Source organism: Dermochelys coriacea, chromosome 10 (genome assembly GCF_009764565.3).
Source record: "Dermochelys coriacea isolate rDerCor1 chromosome 10, rDerCor1.pri.v4, whole genome shotgun sequence".
In the NCBI taxonomy this organism is placed as follows: Eukaryota; Metazoa; Chordata; order Testudines; family Dermochelyidae; genus Dermochelys; species Dermochelys coriacea.
Window position 1 is genome coordinate 2,025,971 of NC_050077.1, and position 15,222 is coordinate 2,041,192.

Below are 15,222 nucleotides of genomic sequence, written 5' to 3' on the forward strand. Positions count from 1 at the left end.
CAGCCTCGTCTCCTCTGGCGGTGGAGGCGGGCGACGGGGACCAGCGGGGGCCAATCCGGGGCGAGCAGGGGCGGGCTACGGGGCGCCGTGGGGGCCAATCCCGGCGCGCGGCGTTTCCCAGCACCCCCCGCGGGCGGATTGTACACAATCATCATGGCCGCGGCCTCAGCTTCCCCTGATGGTGAGAGCGGGTGGCAGCCGGGGCAGGGACCGTGCGGGGACGGGGCCTGGCGCCGGGGTCGGAGGGCTGCCCCGGACCTGCCATGGGCGGACAGGGCCCCGGGAGGGAGGGCGCGGCCCGGGCAGCGGGGTGCCGAGACTCGGGGGGGGGCGCCCTGGCAGGGGGTGTCCGAGTCTCACGGCAGCCGGGGGGGGCGTGTCCCTCCCCCGGGAGCCGGGGCCCTGTCGCTGGCTGACGGGCAGCAGGAGCAGAGGCTGCGGAGCGAAGCGGCTGCCTTAGTGCCGGGGCCTCCAGCCCTGAGGAGCCAGCGGCCGGGGGACCTCAGCAGCGTTAATCGCCCGACGTGCCTCTCCCGGGGCTTGTCGGGGTCTGTTTGTTTCCTTAGAAGTTGATGAGCCTGGTATGGAAACAGAAGCTCAGAACCTGCAGCTTAGCTGTGGCGATGCTGTGGCAAGCAATTCTGCTGCTGCTGCTGCTGCTGCTGCTGCTGGAAAAGCCCTGGAAATGGACCCGCTGCAAGAGGATTCAGCCATTTCACAGGCTTCAGTCAGCAACGGTGGCGATTCCGAGGCTGCGAAGGATCTAGTAGAATTAAAAATAATATGGAACAAAAATAAATACGATGTGAAGTTCTTGCTTGACCGCACAGGGGCTGATCTGAAAGAGAAAATCCACTCGCTCACAGGTAAAATGTTGAGCATGCAGACGTAACTACTTGCCGCATAAGTTTGTTTCTCTTCTGACCAAAAATATACTCATGGGGGTTTAAAATGCTCTTTCGTTCTTGCCTTATAGGCCTTCCTCCCACTATGCAGAAAGTCATGTTTAAGGGACTTCTACCAGAGGAGAAAACATTACGGGAAATCAAAGTAACAAATGGTGCAAAAATAATGGTTGTTGGTTCAACTATCAATGATGTGCTAGCAGTAAATACTCCCAAAGAAGCTGCTCAACAAGAGGTGAAAGCTGAAGAAAATAAAAAAGAGCCGCTTTGTAGACAAAAGGCAAGTGATGTCTCAATAACTGTTGGCATAGGACAAGGAAATTGGGGCTAGTACAGTTCTTGTGTAATGTTGTGTTCTAACCCTTGGGTTCCAGTCCACTCTGAAGTAGACTATTTCTTACTTACAATCAGTATTACAAGAACATAGAGGAGTTCTAACAGGAAATATTGGTGTCTTAAGTCAAATGGAAGCCATGGATTCGCAAGTGCAGTGCTGACTGATTGAGCTCAGCAACTCAGTAAGACAAATGTTAGTAGCAAGGATTCACAAGAGACAGGCTTCATATTCCATTTTTAGTCTCCTCTTTTAGGTCAGGTGAGCAAAAATTGGTGGCTGTTCAGTCACCAATGTGAAACAACTTAATGATCTTAGTCCCATTTCTAGCAGTCTAGTTTCTATGTCTCCAAAACCACCTTCATAGTTGGTACCTAGTGGTACCTTTTTTGGCAGCTTCATCGGCACAGAGAACACTGAATTCCTCTCACATCTAAAGGTGTTCTCCCCCCGCCGAAGAAAGTTCAGCTACAGTGTGAGAAAGCATGCTCTCGTGGCTGTGCTGCATCTGTGGTAGGGCTAAGTAAAGGGCTTTTAATTCTAGTTGTTTTCAGCCACATATCTTTCATCAGCAACAAATTCCATTAAAAGTTAAGGTCCGCTGTTGGTCTGCAACTCTCTTATGAAATATCCTTTTTGTCTTTTTATAATCTATCATAGTTCACATTTACTGTAAATTTCATCATTGTTCAAAGGTACTCAGCAAACTTGTCAGTTGCAGGCATGTTTTTCCTTATTACTAGTGCTCTAATCTATTCTGATTTTGTTGCTGTGTTACTTTATTAAATCTAGGTATTGTATTTCTGACAATCATTGAACATAACACCTGATTATTACAATTGTCTTGCTAAGGGATAACTCCTCTGTGATATTAAACTGATGCCTGGCTTCTGCACACAATAGAAGACTTTTTCCTTTTTTGCATCTTCTTTGGGTTTTGAATCTCACAGTATTCTTTAGACAGTCATAAAAAAAAAAACCTTTGGCTAACCTTTAAAACTAACCAGCTTCTGTATGATAAATGACTTTTACCATATTTAAAAAAAAATGTTACATAGACCTATTGCACGGTATTTCAGGAAGTGGTCAGGAGTAAATTAAAAGCTTTGTGTCACGTTTCAGTAGTCTAACTTCTGGTTTTCGTTACAGCAACACAGAAAAGTATTGGATAAAGGAAAACCTGAAGACGTGATGCCTTCTGTTAAGGGTGTTCAGGTAAGTTAAATAACTACTTGGATCACTGTCCTGATCAGGAAATACACTACCAGCCCATTGTTCGTGCTCCCTGAGACTTTTTCCAGATTTGTTTCCCCCTACTACCTTTGTAGAATAACATAGATATCCCTTGCACTCTACAGCTTTTTCTTGTGCATTTTAAGTCTCGCATTTTCACTCTTTGTATTGTGCATTTTTAGGAACGCCTGCCAACAGTGCCTTTATCCGGCATGTACAACAAAACAGGGGGGAAAGTGAGGCTGACCTTTAAACTAGAACAAGATCAGCTGTGGATAGGCACTAAAGGTAAGTGACTAAGACTATTACACAGCTAGTCAATACCTGGAGTATGTACAGACTAGACTTATAGTCCCTTCTGACCTTAAAGTCTATCATGATTATCTAGTCTGACCTCCTGCACATTGCAGGTCACACAACCTCGCCCGCCCACTGCTGTAATAGACCCATCACTTCTGGCTGAGTTACGAAAGTCATCATCTCATGATTTAAAGACTTCAAGTTATGGAGAATCCACCATTTACACTTGTTCAAAGTGTAACTGCAAGTGATCCGTCCCCCATGCTGCAGAGGAAGGCGAAAACCCCCCAGGGTCTCTGCCAATTTGACCTGGGGGAAAATTCCTTCCTGACCTCAGATATGGCGATTAGTTAGACCCTGAGCATGTGCGCAAGGTCCACCAGCCAGACACCTGGGAAAGAATTCTCTGTTGTAACTCAGAGCCTTCCTCATCTAGCATCACATTTCCGTCTGTTGGAGATATTTGCTGCTAGCAATCACAGATCGGGTACATGGCATTGTTGGCAGTCACAACATAAAGATCAGTTTCAGTCAAAAATAAACTTTATTAAAGGAATAGCTCCAGCTCTTTTTATATTAATCATTCAAAATCAAATGTTCACTCTTGTTTCTTTCCCAGATAGGCTTTCTTCAGGTGGCTGAATATAACAAAATATTTTACATATTTGTACTTGAAAAGCTTGAATTTATTTGTGTTACTATGCCATAAATAAGGTTAAGATTTTGTCATGGTTAATTTTAGTAAAAGTCACGGGGAGCAGCACCCACGGGGGCTCGGAGCTCCTGGGCCACCCGCAAAGCTCGGCACTCCAGGGCTGGCGCCTGGGAGATTCTGGGAGATCTATGACATAATCTCATTCTTAGCCATAACTCTCAATTGTGGATTATAATACTTAGCATTCATAACATTTCTTATCTTCAGAGCACTGCATAAGCAATTTAATCCCCACAGCACAGGGAGGCTAAGTGACTTGTCTAAAGTCACAGAGGGTCTCTCTTAGAGCTGGAATACTGCTAGGAATACTGGCACCGCTTTCATTATCTGTTCTAGGAACTGAAATGAGTTGGGTGACTTGTTTCAGGGCTGTGCAATTACAATCTAGTTTAGAGATGACAGCATGTGCAACTGCAGGGAATTCAATTCACAATCTTGAAGACAGGCTAGCAGGAGCTGAAAGTGCTGTGGAGATAGCATAGTGTGCAGAGGACATCGCTCTCAAATAACTCCTTGCTTCCAGATAACTGAAGGAACCCATGCCTTGCTCTTTGGCCAGAACGGGATGATGCTGCAAAAATGGGGAGAGGAATGGGAGGGACTCGTTGTCTGAGTAATAGAGCTTAACTGGACTGTTATGTTAGCTTGGATAACAATTTCCTGCTGCAAAATAGTAATAATAAACATTTATATTGAGCTTTGCAAACATTAGCTCCCATACAGCATAGGTCTTCTTCCAAAGCCCCGCAGAAATCACTGGCTGGGTTCTGTGGGCCTGTGATGTCCAGGAGGTCAGACTAGATTACCATAATGGTCCCTTATGGACTTAAAATCTATGAATTTTTGGCACCAATCCTGTGGCTACACCCAGTACGGTGACTTCATTTGTGTTGGGCTAAATGATTGATGGAGAACTAGTCCTATTACAGCATGGTGTTGAGTATTGGTGCAGTCAAGTCAGAGTTGCTCTCCATTTCATTATTGATAGGTGTGTTCTATTGGCTAATTAGAGTTTGAATAATTACTTACCTTTCCCTCTGCTACAGATTTTGAGGATTAATATTTCTAAAGCACCTTTTGATCCTAGGGCAAGCAACTTCCCCTGGCTGTGCCTCACTTTCCTTATCTGTAAAGTAACGCTGACCTGTCCATTTCAGAGATGTTTTGAGAAGTAATCAGTTAATGTTTGGAGGATGCAGAATAAGTGCCAAGTAATTTGCCCAGTAAATGATCATCCTTCCATCAATTTGATTGGAATTGATCTGTGACAGCCATAGGGTCAGGGTAATTATTGCATTAAAATGGAGAATATTGGTTTACATTTTTACATTTTTGTCTTCTCTATGGTGTAACAACAAAGTGCTTCTGTGCTGCTGCATTTCCTTATGTGTCTTTTCCGAGCAGTTGCTGCTTTCTGCATTGCACTTCAAAGGGTGCTCCTCATTTAAGGTGTGCATTGCTTGGCTTATCTTCTATAATTAGAGCTTGTTTTTGTCTGTCTCTTGTTCTCAAGAAGATGAACTTAGAGTGTCAGACTGGCATGGGTGATGGACGTAGGAGTTAAAAGGAAAGATTTTAGTTAAAAGTCTAAAGGAAGAAGTGAGGACATAAGTCATAGATAAGAAATGGAAGTCATCCATCGTGAGTCCTATGCTTTAGTAATTCCTCTTGGTCACAGCTGACTACCAAATCCATTATTTTGTAATGTTATCATAGTCATTTTTTCAATAGCTCTTGTATTTTCTCTCCCTTCTATACTCTCATTAATATTTCCCTTCCTATTCTTTAATACCTTTATAATAACCACTAAATGCAGTCTTGTGCTGGAGACAGGACTAGATCTTGGTAGAGAGTTGTACACTTTTTTCATAGCTCAATTCTGCAGAAATTGGAAGGATGAAAAGAGTTAATTGTTTTACAGACTTAGACCCTGATCCCACATACATATATGTAAGTGCTTCACTTTACAGCTGTGAGTCCTATCAATTTTAATGGGACTACTCACAGTAGTAACGCTAAGCACATGCATAAGTGTCTGCAGGATCAGGAGCTTGTATTGGTTGGTTGAAGAAGATTAGGTTGTCTGGTATTTAGAGGGGCTACCTGGCACAATGAGTCATCAGAGTTTAGGTGGTAGGGACTGGGATTATTTGGAATTGCTTCCATTCTGCTAGCCCCTGTCCCTCCCCCCAGCAGGAGTGTGAGAGATGGTGTTTGAAGTCAATAAGAAGCACTGTAGCAAAGCACTGCTGACATATGCAACGTAATTTTTATCCATTTCAATGTAGAGAGAACAGAAAAAATACCCATGGGGTCCATTAAAAATGTGGTGAGTGAACCTATTGAAGGACATGAGGATTATCACATGATGGTAAGTAATAATGGATTAATAACTTGATGCTAATACATTGAACAAGAGGTTTAAGTTAGAATAAGACCAAGGCTGACAGCCTTGTTTTAAATGCTTCTAAAAGGCTGACCCTTCAGTATTGTCTGCTGTTACAGAGTAAATATACTGAGCAATATGAGCTGAATGCTTGCCATGACTTTGGGATACTGAACTGTTTCTACCCAAGCTTTAAAGCCATGTAAAATCCTATGGCTTGAAATGACAGCACAGCCACTGTCAGAAATGTTTAAATTTGGAGCATTTCCTAAAATAGTGTATCATTATACGTGGGGACAGACTTTCAGAAGAGCTCAACTTGTTGGGTGCAGATTGGGTGCTGAACTCTTCTGAAAACCTGGCCATAATCCTATCTGATTTTATGCATATTTAACATTTCTTTTCAGTTTCTTCCTTTGTAACAACACTTATGTCCCTAACATTGGGGCCAATATGAATTCCACATCTTCAGCATTACTTTCCACTAAAGAACTCTGCCAGAACAATCTTTAGCTCAGTAAAAACTTAACTGACAGTTACAGTAGGAGAAAGTTAGTAGTCCTAGAGTGAACTTCCATCTGATCATTTTCTCAAAATAAACACTTCGTAGTGATGTTCCTTTGTCAGAAAAGAGGTTAGCTCTTGGTAGGTTACTGTTGGTGTTACTTCCCCATATCTGGTTCTGCATTAATTCCTATTCCATTCATCTTCTCTACCTGCCTCAGTGGAGATAAACAATTGTCCACCCTCCATTTTAATGTATTGAATCTCTGAAAGGTTGGTATTGTGTTTAGGAGAGTGATACATATCAGGCAAGGGTAATGTTGATTCTGCTGTGCGGCTTTTTAAAGTCCAAGAGTTCCTTTTTTTCCAGTCAGGCCTTTCTTTTAAAGAATATCACTGTAACTAAACTTCGTAATGTTGAGATAAGTTTCTTAGTCAGAAATTCCACTTCTTTCTTTGTGGGAGGAAAGGGGGAAATGCCCTGAGAAAAAATTATCATCTGCACGAGGAAACTATTCCATGCCTTTTCCAAACGTTCCATTTGTAATCACTCAGATGGAAGAGCAGCCTCTTCAGATTAGGGCATAAACTATTGCTCAAACCACAAGGATAGAGACTGTTGCCACTTCGTAGTTCCCTCTCCTGTTTACATCAGTCAAAATAAATAGACAATGGTATTTAACATTTAAATACAAAATACTTGCTGAAACTTCAACTGCTACATTGCAGCCATCTGCCTCAGCCCTTGGTTGGCTTCTCAGCCCTGTGCACTGAGTTAACTGGTTTAGATTTTTTTCTATGCATTGTGCTGCAGATTCTGCTCTGAGTATGAATTGGCCATCCAGATTGTCTGACACCACCTGTTCTGTTTGTTTCCAATCTGTAAATGCTACCTGTTGTCCTTTTAATTTTGCAGGCATTTCAACTGGGCCCTACAGAAGCATCTTACTACTGGGTCTACTGGGTACCTACTCAATATGTTGATGCAATCAAAGACACAGTACTGGGCAAATGGCAGTATTTTTGAAAGCACACTCACCTCTGGCACAGGAGGCTGACACAAAACAAAGGACACTGCTGGGAGAGGCCTCTGACATCCCTGGATGTGACAGTCCTGGAACTTTATTAATAAAATATGATATAACGAGGCATTGATGGAAGCCAGAGGTGATGTTCTTTCACCATTAGTTTACTTTTAACTTAAAAATTTCAGCATCCTTTTTCTGCAGTCAGCTTCAATCATATTTAAATACAATGGAAATCAATAAATCTTAATTCATAAACCATTGTCTGTAATACACTTAAATCTGCTGAGAGTAGATCTTCCAATTTAGTTTTCAGAAGAAAATATTACAATGTACTGAGGATTTTTTACTTGATTTGAACAAAAGACAAATATTTTCATAATTCTTCAGTTACAAACAGACTTAATTTAGTTATTTGGTTGTGACTGAGAGTTTGAAAACAGTTTTTTAAAATTTTTTGAACAGTATGCAAAATTGGGGTTTAGTAAGCCATATTACGCTGGCCCTTTTATTTCAGGTTTGACTTCTTTTAGGAGCAACATTTTAGCTTTTTTTTTTTTTTTTTTTTAACCCAAAGATGCCCAGTTCCTCTGTTTTTTATACCAGCAGCTCTGGGATGATGCTTGCAATGTGGCATATTGGGAGCAGGAAGATACCACTGTAGACTTTCTGTAGCCAAGATGGCTTGGTGCTGTTTATATCCCATTTCATGCAATTTCAGTCATTCTTTGTTGCTTGCATAGCTCTGCTCCTTTGTCTCTTTCAGGGGAATTCTGTTTTTATGAGCATCTTCTTTACCTTTTATGTTGGGGTCCAAAATCGTATTGTAGCGAAGTCCTAACGCTGACCTAGTTGGCTGAGTTTTTTGCACTCTGCAAAGGACTCCTGGAGTCAGTGCACTGCAATTGTAACAAAGATGATGCTAAAGGAAGTGAACCAAAGAGACCTTCCTATTAATTGTTGGGATAAGCTGGCCAAGATGCCACTTTATTTGGATACTGCATAGATAGAGTAGAATAGTCAGTCCTATGTGATCTGGTTTTGATAAGTCCTAGTAATATAGGTCAGTGAGTCTTACAAAGTTTTGTACATGCACCCAACCACTGACCTTTATCTTTAAAGGGTAAAGATGGTAAGGCTACATTTCAGCTTTTCTTTCCTCAAGTTTCCAACAAATTATTCTAGTTCTTTACCCTAGTTCTTTCTGATGTTCCTCATCTGTGGCTCATAACATTTTGCCTGTCCATTTAGCAGTTAAGTTGAAGTGCCATTTATCTCAGGTTTTCTGAGTGGACCCTTTCAGTCCCGGAAAGGTTCACACCCTTAACGGATTGTATTGCACAGCAAGGCTGAATCAGTCCTGCTATCTGTTTAACCTGCATATAACAGATCACTGTTCTGATTTTTATCTCCTGTGTTTTTTTTTTAAAAAACACTGTACACTTCTTAATATTGTTTGATACGTGTAGCTCAAAATTTTGTGAAATTGGTAGGGAAACATCCCTCTTTAGCAAAGGCTAAATTTAACATATTCCTTGTCTATATTTCATTTTATTTGAAATAACCATGTTGAAACTCAGCAGATACAAATTCCTGAATGAGTATTTTTATAAAGATAGATGGGGAGGAAGTCAGTTATGGTGTGGGCTTTTTTTTTTTTTTTTTTTTTTTTTTTTTTACCAAAATATGGTGGTTGCAAGTCAATTTGGATTAAGGCTCTCTATCTGCCTATAGACTATTGGTGGCAAAATAATTTTGGTTCTGGTTTGTCTTTCCAGTTTGAACATCCCTGCAGTATAAATCGGTGTTAAAGGTGTTCTACTCCCCTTGTTTATAAATTGTTCACATACTTGTTACATTTGTAGCTTTAGATACTTCCTTTTCATATGAAAACCGGTACTATTGTGTCTTGCCATATAATATATACATTGTAACAGGGATAGTTTTGTAGTAGTACAATGTCAGTTTCCTAGGACAACGTTGAAAGCTCTTAGCAAGTGCATTAACTCTGGTAATAGAGTTGCTGTCAGTTCCATTACCTTTGAGCAATATGTAAAACTTAAATGCGGATATCATGCTTTTTATTTTCTAATGTCCAATTTTAGTATTAAGGCTAAAACTGCAGTATATGAAGGAAAGTGTATGTATTGTACCTACACCAGACACTACCGCACTCTACATCAGTGCATAGCAGGAGGAAGTGACACACGAAGCATTTTCTATTCCTCATACTCATTCACATACATCCTCACCCAACCTTGCTGATTCAGAGACTATCGGCTTCCACTCATTGCCTCACTTACCCCTGAACTTGTCCGTATATTCACTTGTGTTCCCTCTCCTGTGCTTTCATTGGCTTCTCATTTGAAAGGCCCCACTGCATTCTGTTTTGCAACTCCTTCAAAACACTCCAGTGAATTCAGGGTTCACACTCAATAATGTGGCTGAGCACACTTTACCACCAGTGCTTGTAGTTCTGTGGTAGTGGTGTACAGGTGACCTCACCACTTCCAAGAGAGCAAGGGCACCTAGGACACGGAATCCAACGTCACATTTAATGTTCCTGTTTTCTCCTTCCCTGAGGATTTTATTGATTCTACATCCTGTGCCTGGTAAAATAGATCACTGATATTTAAAAGGACACTGTCAGTTAAAAAATTCTAGATCTTTACTTGTGTTACAAACAAATTATATTATTACAAATGAAGAAAAATATTAAATTCAAATGTACTTGTCCCTGTTTATGTACCTTGTTTCCTTTTTACCTTCATTTGATTTAGAACATGAAATCTGTTTAATTTTTGTTCACCCAATTTCACTTTCAAATTCTAAGGGCAGTTGTTTGGGTTACAACACTGCAAGGGGAGATGTGTCTAACCTGTTTTCATTGTTGGCTTTGGGTTTTTTGGCTGTGTTTATTGGTTTAGGGTTTCATGAAAGTTTATTCTTAAATTCAACCTGAAATATTAATTTTAAAGTTGACAGTGCCCCTTTAAGTTATCTCACCACTATTTGGAGTGATATGAAGCTTTGTGTTTTCTGGTATTACCTAAAAAAGTAACTTAGGCTATGTCTACACTAGCGCTTTTGTATGTAAAACTTTTGTCGGTCAAGGGCCTGAAAAAACACACCTCTGATGGACATAAGTTGCATCGACAGAAGTGCTCGTGTGCACAGCGCTATATCAGTGGGAGACGCTCTCCCGCTGGCATAGCTACAGCCGCTCGTTGTGGGTGGTTTAATTATGCCGACAGGAGAGTTCTCTCTGGTTGGCATAAAGCAGCTACACGGGAGACCTTACAGTGATGCAGGTGCATCAGTACAACAGTGCTGCTGTAAGTTCTTTGGTGTAGACATAGCCTTAATTCACTTTGTTCATAAAAACCTAGGAATACACAATAACTTCAGCATATGTTCTACAGTCTGCTGAGTCCAAGTCCAAGAGCCGTTTGCTACTCTGTGTCATTACACTGAATTCTCCTTATGTAACCATGGGAAATTCCGTGTTGGATCCAGGATATCCATTGGTCCTAAGAGCCCAAGGAGCACATGGGCAGTGATGGAGTAAAAAGTACATTGGTATCTCCTTAAGTAATAGAATCATTTATTACAAAATAAGTGTTAGAAGTAAAGTACTAATGAAATAAATATTTCTAAATTGGCTGAATAAGATTAAAGATAATTCATATAATCCTTCCATAGGGAGTTCTTAATTATGCTTATAAACAATATAGAAGTTGAGTTCCTTCAGTTATTTTCACATTAAACCCTTTAATAGAGGGTTCTGTTCCCTATTCTAAAAGAATGCAATTCCCAATTAAATGGGATGTAGCACCCCATAATTAAGTAGTAGTGAAAATGCTTTGCCCCACTTTTATGGTTACTGGCAAGCAGTGAAAGTATTTGGAATGCAAGTGAGGATATTTTTGGTGGGAATGAGGAAAGTATTTCCATGCATACAGATCCCAGATGCTTTTCATATGTTGTCTGGCCAAAGTATCCATTTTAGCTATTCTAGATGTCAGTACTTGTTTGAAGTACAGTAGCACCAACCCATGCAAGTGAGGAGCCTCACTGAAGTCGAACACCTCACAGTGCTGGAGCTGGTGCTACCGCTACCGATGTAGTAGCAAGCCCTTCGCTGTATTACTTTTGATCTTTCCTTGCCTGGATTTCTTATTTATCTCTGCTTGTTTTGAATATAGTATTCACTCCATAACACTCTGCATCCCAAGTGTAAACACCTTTCTGACAGTATTTGCAAATCAATACAATAAATGTTTTTAAATTTTTGCTGGGCACAAACATCAACTGCACCAACTCTTATGCTCAGTCATTTTTGTATGAAGAATTTTTAATACCTGTAAGTTTCCCATAGTTCAACCTTAAAATAAATCATGCATTTTTCTTAGCACCTGTAAGTACATCTCAAGGACAATGTATTACTAGCTAGGATAAGGATGCTCTTGTGGTGGTTAGTTGGGCAAAGTCACAAGAGAAAAAGAAAAAGTGGTTCAGGGGAAGAATTAGTTAAGAAACTGATAACATGCAATACTTTAACTTGTAGCACATGCACACAACCTGATAAATTATAAAGATGTTTCCACACATTGTATCCAACATTTCATATGATAAGGGCCAAAGATAAACAGTTCATTTGCAATGCCATTTATATCAAGGGTGCCATATTTTTGGTGGGGTTTTCTTCCTTTTTTCTCTTTTTCCGGACTCCAGCTTTCCCTCAGAATAATTGCTGATGGAACTATCAGGGCACTGGCATGTTCTCCTCAGAGCACATGCTCTGTACTCTGTGATCCAGTTGGTTGGTGTGCCAACTCAGTGGTACACGTTTACTGTTTACTCCTCTCTCTCTCTGTCACTATGCTTTCCCAAGGCACCTGTTTCATTTGGAGATTCATACTCTAGACTTTCACTGCCTGATAGGAATTGATTCTTTATTATGTTCATTGTCAGGGTCACTTTTATTATACTTGAGGGAGGCCAGGATCTCTGTAGCAAGTCATATGTAGAATACATGGTCATTTTACCTTCCAGCAAAAAATTTCCTTTGTGTGGCTCAAAGAAGTTTACTATGTCTTACCCATATTCTAGGCAATTCATTCTTTGGTTCTGTATGTTTTGTTTTTTTTTTAAAAAAAAAGACCATGTTTAAGTATTCACTGCAGAATTATTATAAAATGGAATATGTAAGTACCATATTTATGGTATTTTAAAATAATCTATTACCTATTTTGGAGGAGGGGGAGATGACAAATATTTAGTCTTAGATTTGCACTGCTGGATTTTTTTTAAGCATAACCTTGACTGGTTATCCTATTGTTTTATTCTGTAAAATTAGTCTTATCTATTAAAGTTTGATAATTAAGCATTCTGTGTTTGAGTGATTTACGTGCTACACACTCTATTTCCTATAGAAAATAGAATTCAAAAATCATCCCTGTTAGAGAATGACTTCATGTGTACCTAGGACAGAAGAGGGCCATAGTTACCATCTAGTCCAACCTCCTGTATAATACAGGCTATAGAACTCCCCCTTCCTCGTAGATTGGGGTGTGGGTGCTTCCCCCCCCCCCCCTCGCCTTACTGCGCTCTCTTTTTAAGTGTTTTCCCTGTTCAGGTTTTTGTGCTTGCATTCTGTTTTTCATTTTTTCTCTTATCCTATCCTCACCCTTTTAATTTCATTAAAATGAAACAATAAAACTGTATTCTTACCAGTCACTGATAAATTCATAACCCTTCCGAGTTGATCAAAGAAGTAGAAATTATCCTGGTACCAAGAATCAAGGTGTAGGTAATTTATAGATGCCAAAGGCATGCCTGTGATCCACAGCATACTGGTCATTTCACAGTTTTGTTTCTGCTCCAGTGCTCCTGTGTTCCTTTATCTAATGCCCAGGAAGTCAGGATTCCAGTGATACCTGTTGGCATTTCTATAGACTAGAGGGTCTGTGTTGGATGCTGACTTCCAAATATGGATGAATTAGCAATGTAGTTTGTTCCTTGTATTATTTAAAAAAAAAAAAAATGAGCTGTGAATTATGAGACACGAATATCTACACTTATGCTTTGGAATGTGCCTGTTGAGTACCCACATACTAAAAATGTAAACACGTACAAGTGTAATCTAAAATACGGTCAAAAGTCCCACTTTAACTTCCCAATCCACAAGAAGTGAGACCCTGAGGAAAAGTTTGACTTAATAGTCAGGACTTGCACAATCTGGGTTTGTACAGTCTCTAACACTCCGGGGTCCAAGTGTGCCACTTGCTATTCACATAACTTTTCTGCAGTTCAGTTTTCCCCATTTGCAAAATGGAGAAAATTACTGCCTCTGAGATCTGTGGTTGAAAAGTGCTGCCAGTGCTGTCTACTGTGCAGTAAGTAAAAACTTTGTTAGATTGCATCTTAACTCAGTGTGTCAGTGCACTCTACCTCCACCCAGCAAATTAAGTGTTCATTTCCAGACTTTCTAATATCGACAAGCTTTTTTTTTTTTTTTAAAGTATAATTGTTAAAGAAAAAAAAAAAGTTGAATTGTTTGGGTGTGAGCTAGACCTCATTAAAATCGCTTTGAACTTGGTTGCTTTTTTCCAGATATGTTTATGGATATCCATGTGGGGTTATTTTTTAGGAGGCTAAAGTTTATTTAAATAGGGTTGATGCAGGAAGGGATCTCTACTTTCTGAAGATGTTAAAGTCTATAGGAAGGTAGGGTGCTGGAAATTTATACGTGTCTGGACTATAGGGCAGTAGAGGTGGATGGATGCACGGTACTCCTGAGGGCATTCTGCACCAAAAAATTTAAAAATCTGTGCACAGTATTTTAGATTTCTGCAAATTGTATTTGTCAAATAAATGTGGAGGCTCCAGCATGGCATTGGGGAGCACAGGCCCTTGGGCTGCACAGAGGTGGGAGATCACTGTGCAGCTCCCCTCCAGGACACAGACTCAGCAATGAGGCTGCACCCAATCCTGGCACAGCGCAAGGACTTGGCCTGCCCCAGAAACACCCTATGACCCTGCCCCTCTGTGTAGGCTGGCAGGCTCTGAGTGTGGAAGGGCTTAATGTGGGGGGGGATCCAGGTGTGGGTTGTGTGGGGCAATCTGGGTGTGGGCGGCTCCCTGGGGAGATCCCGGATGGGGGGCGGGGAATCTGGATGCACAGGGGCTTGTTGGGGGGGTTCTGGGTGCAACGATAAGGGACTCTACTGGGGGTCCAGGGAAAGGTGGTTGGGGCTCAGCAGCAGGGGGGGTTGAGTATGTGGGGGATAAAGCTTGGCAGGAGGGTCTGTTTGTGGGGAGTTCAGGGATAGCTGGGTGGGGATCCGGGTTCCTGTGGTGCATTGGGGGGAGGTTCTGAGGGTGCGGAGGAGGCTCAGCTCAGCGGGAGGGTCGGGAAGCACGGGGCGTTGGGCAGAGGGGGGAGCCCCTCCCCCTGCAGCCGAGGCACAATGGGTGCAGGAAGTGGGGCAGGGGAGTTTGCAGAGCTTCCTGCAGCTGAGAGAGAAACCTGGAGGTGTGTCTGACCTGGCACTGGATGCAGTTCGGGGGCAGAGAAAGTCCCGTCCTTCCCAACCCCAGCAGGGTCTTCCCCAGTCCTGCCTCCTGCCCCACAGTGATTTGCCTCTCTGCCAGCTGCCCGGGGCGCTTGAAACATGCTGCTGGCGGGGCTCGCCTGGTTGCTCTCGGGGCTTCCCTTTGTGCGAGGGGTCGAAGTCATTTGGCTGCGGGGGACCTGCACTCCGCACGGCGCGGCAGCGCAGGGTTCCCCGCGAGGGGCGAGGGGCGAGGGGCAGCCC

The 15,222-nt window shown here is 41.8% G+C and overlaps 1 protein-coding gene across 1 annotated transcript; it reads left to right on the forward strand.

Annotated features, from left to right (window-relative positions):
* The first annotated feature begins 28 nt into the window (after positions 1–28).
* UBFD1 (ubiquitin family domain containing 1) lies at positions 29–12,542 on the forward strand. Its single transcript, XM_038418356.2, has 7 exons — positions 29–181; positions 567–866; positions 977–1,185; positions 2,389–2,454; positions 2,655–2,760; positions 5,776–5,858; positions 7,294–12,542. Exons 1-7 carry the CDS (start codon positions 154–156, stop codon positions 7,402–7,404), a joined length of 903 nt encoding a protein of 300 aa, XP_038274284.1. The 5' UTR covers positions 29–153; the 3' UTR covers positions 7,405–12,542.
* The last annotated feature ends 2,680 nt before the right edge of the window (positions 12,543–15,222 follow it).

Excerpts from the sequence above, each read along its gene's own strand:
- UBFD1 (XM_038418356.2), top strand. The coding sequence starts at position 154 with ATGGCCGCGGCCTCAGCTTCCCCTGATG. Across the intron at positions 867-976 it reads GAAAATCCACTCGCTCACAG|GCCTTCCTCCCACTATGCAG; the intron begins GTAAAATGTTGA and ends CTTGCCTTATAG. Across the intron at positions 2,761-5,775 it reads GCTGTGGATAGGCACTAAAG|AGAGAACAGAAAAAATACCC; the intron begins GTAAGTGACTAA and ends ATTTCAATGTAG.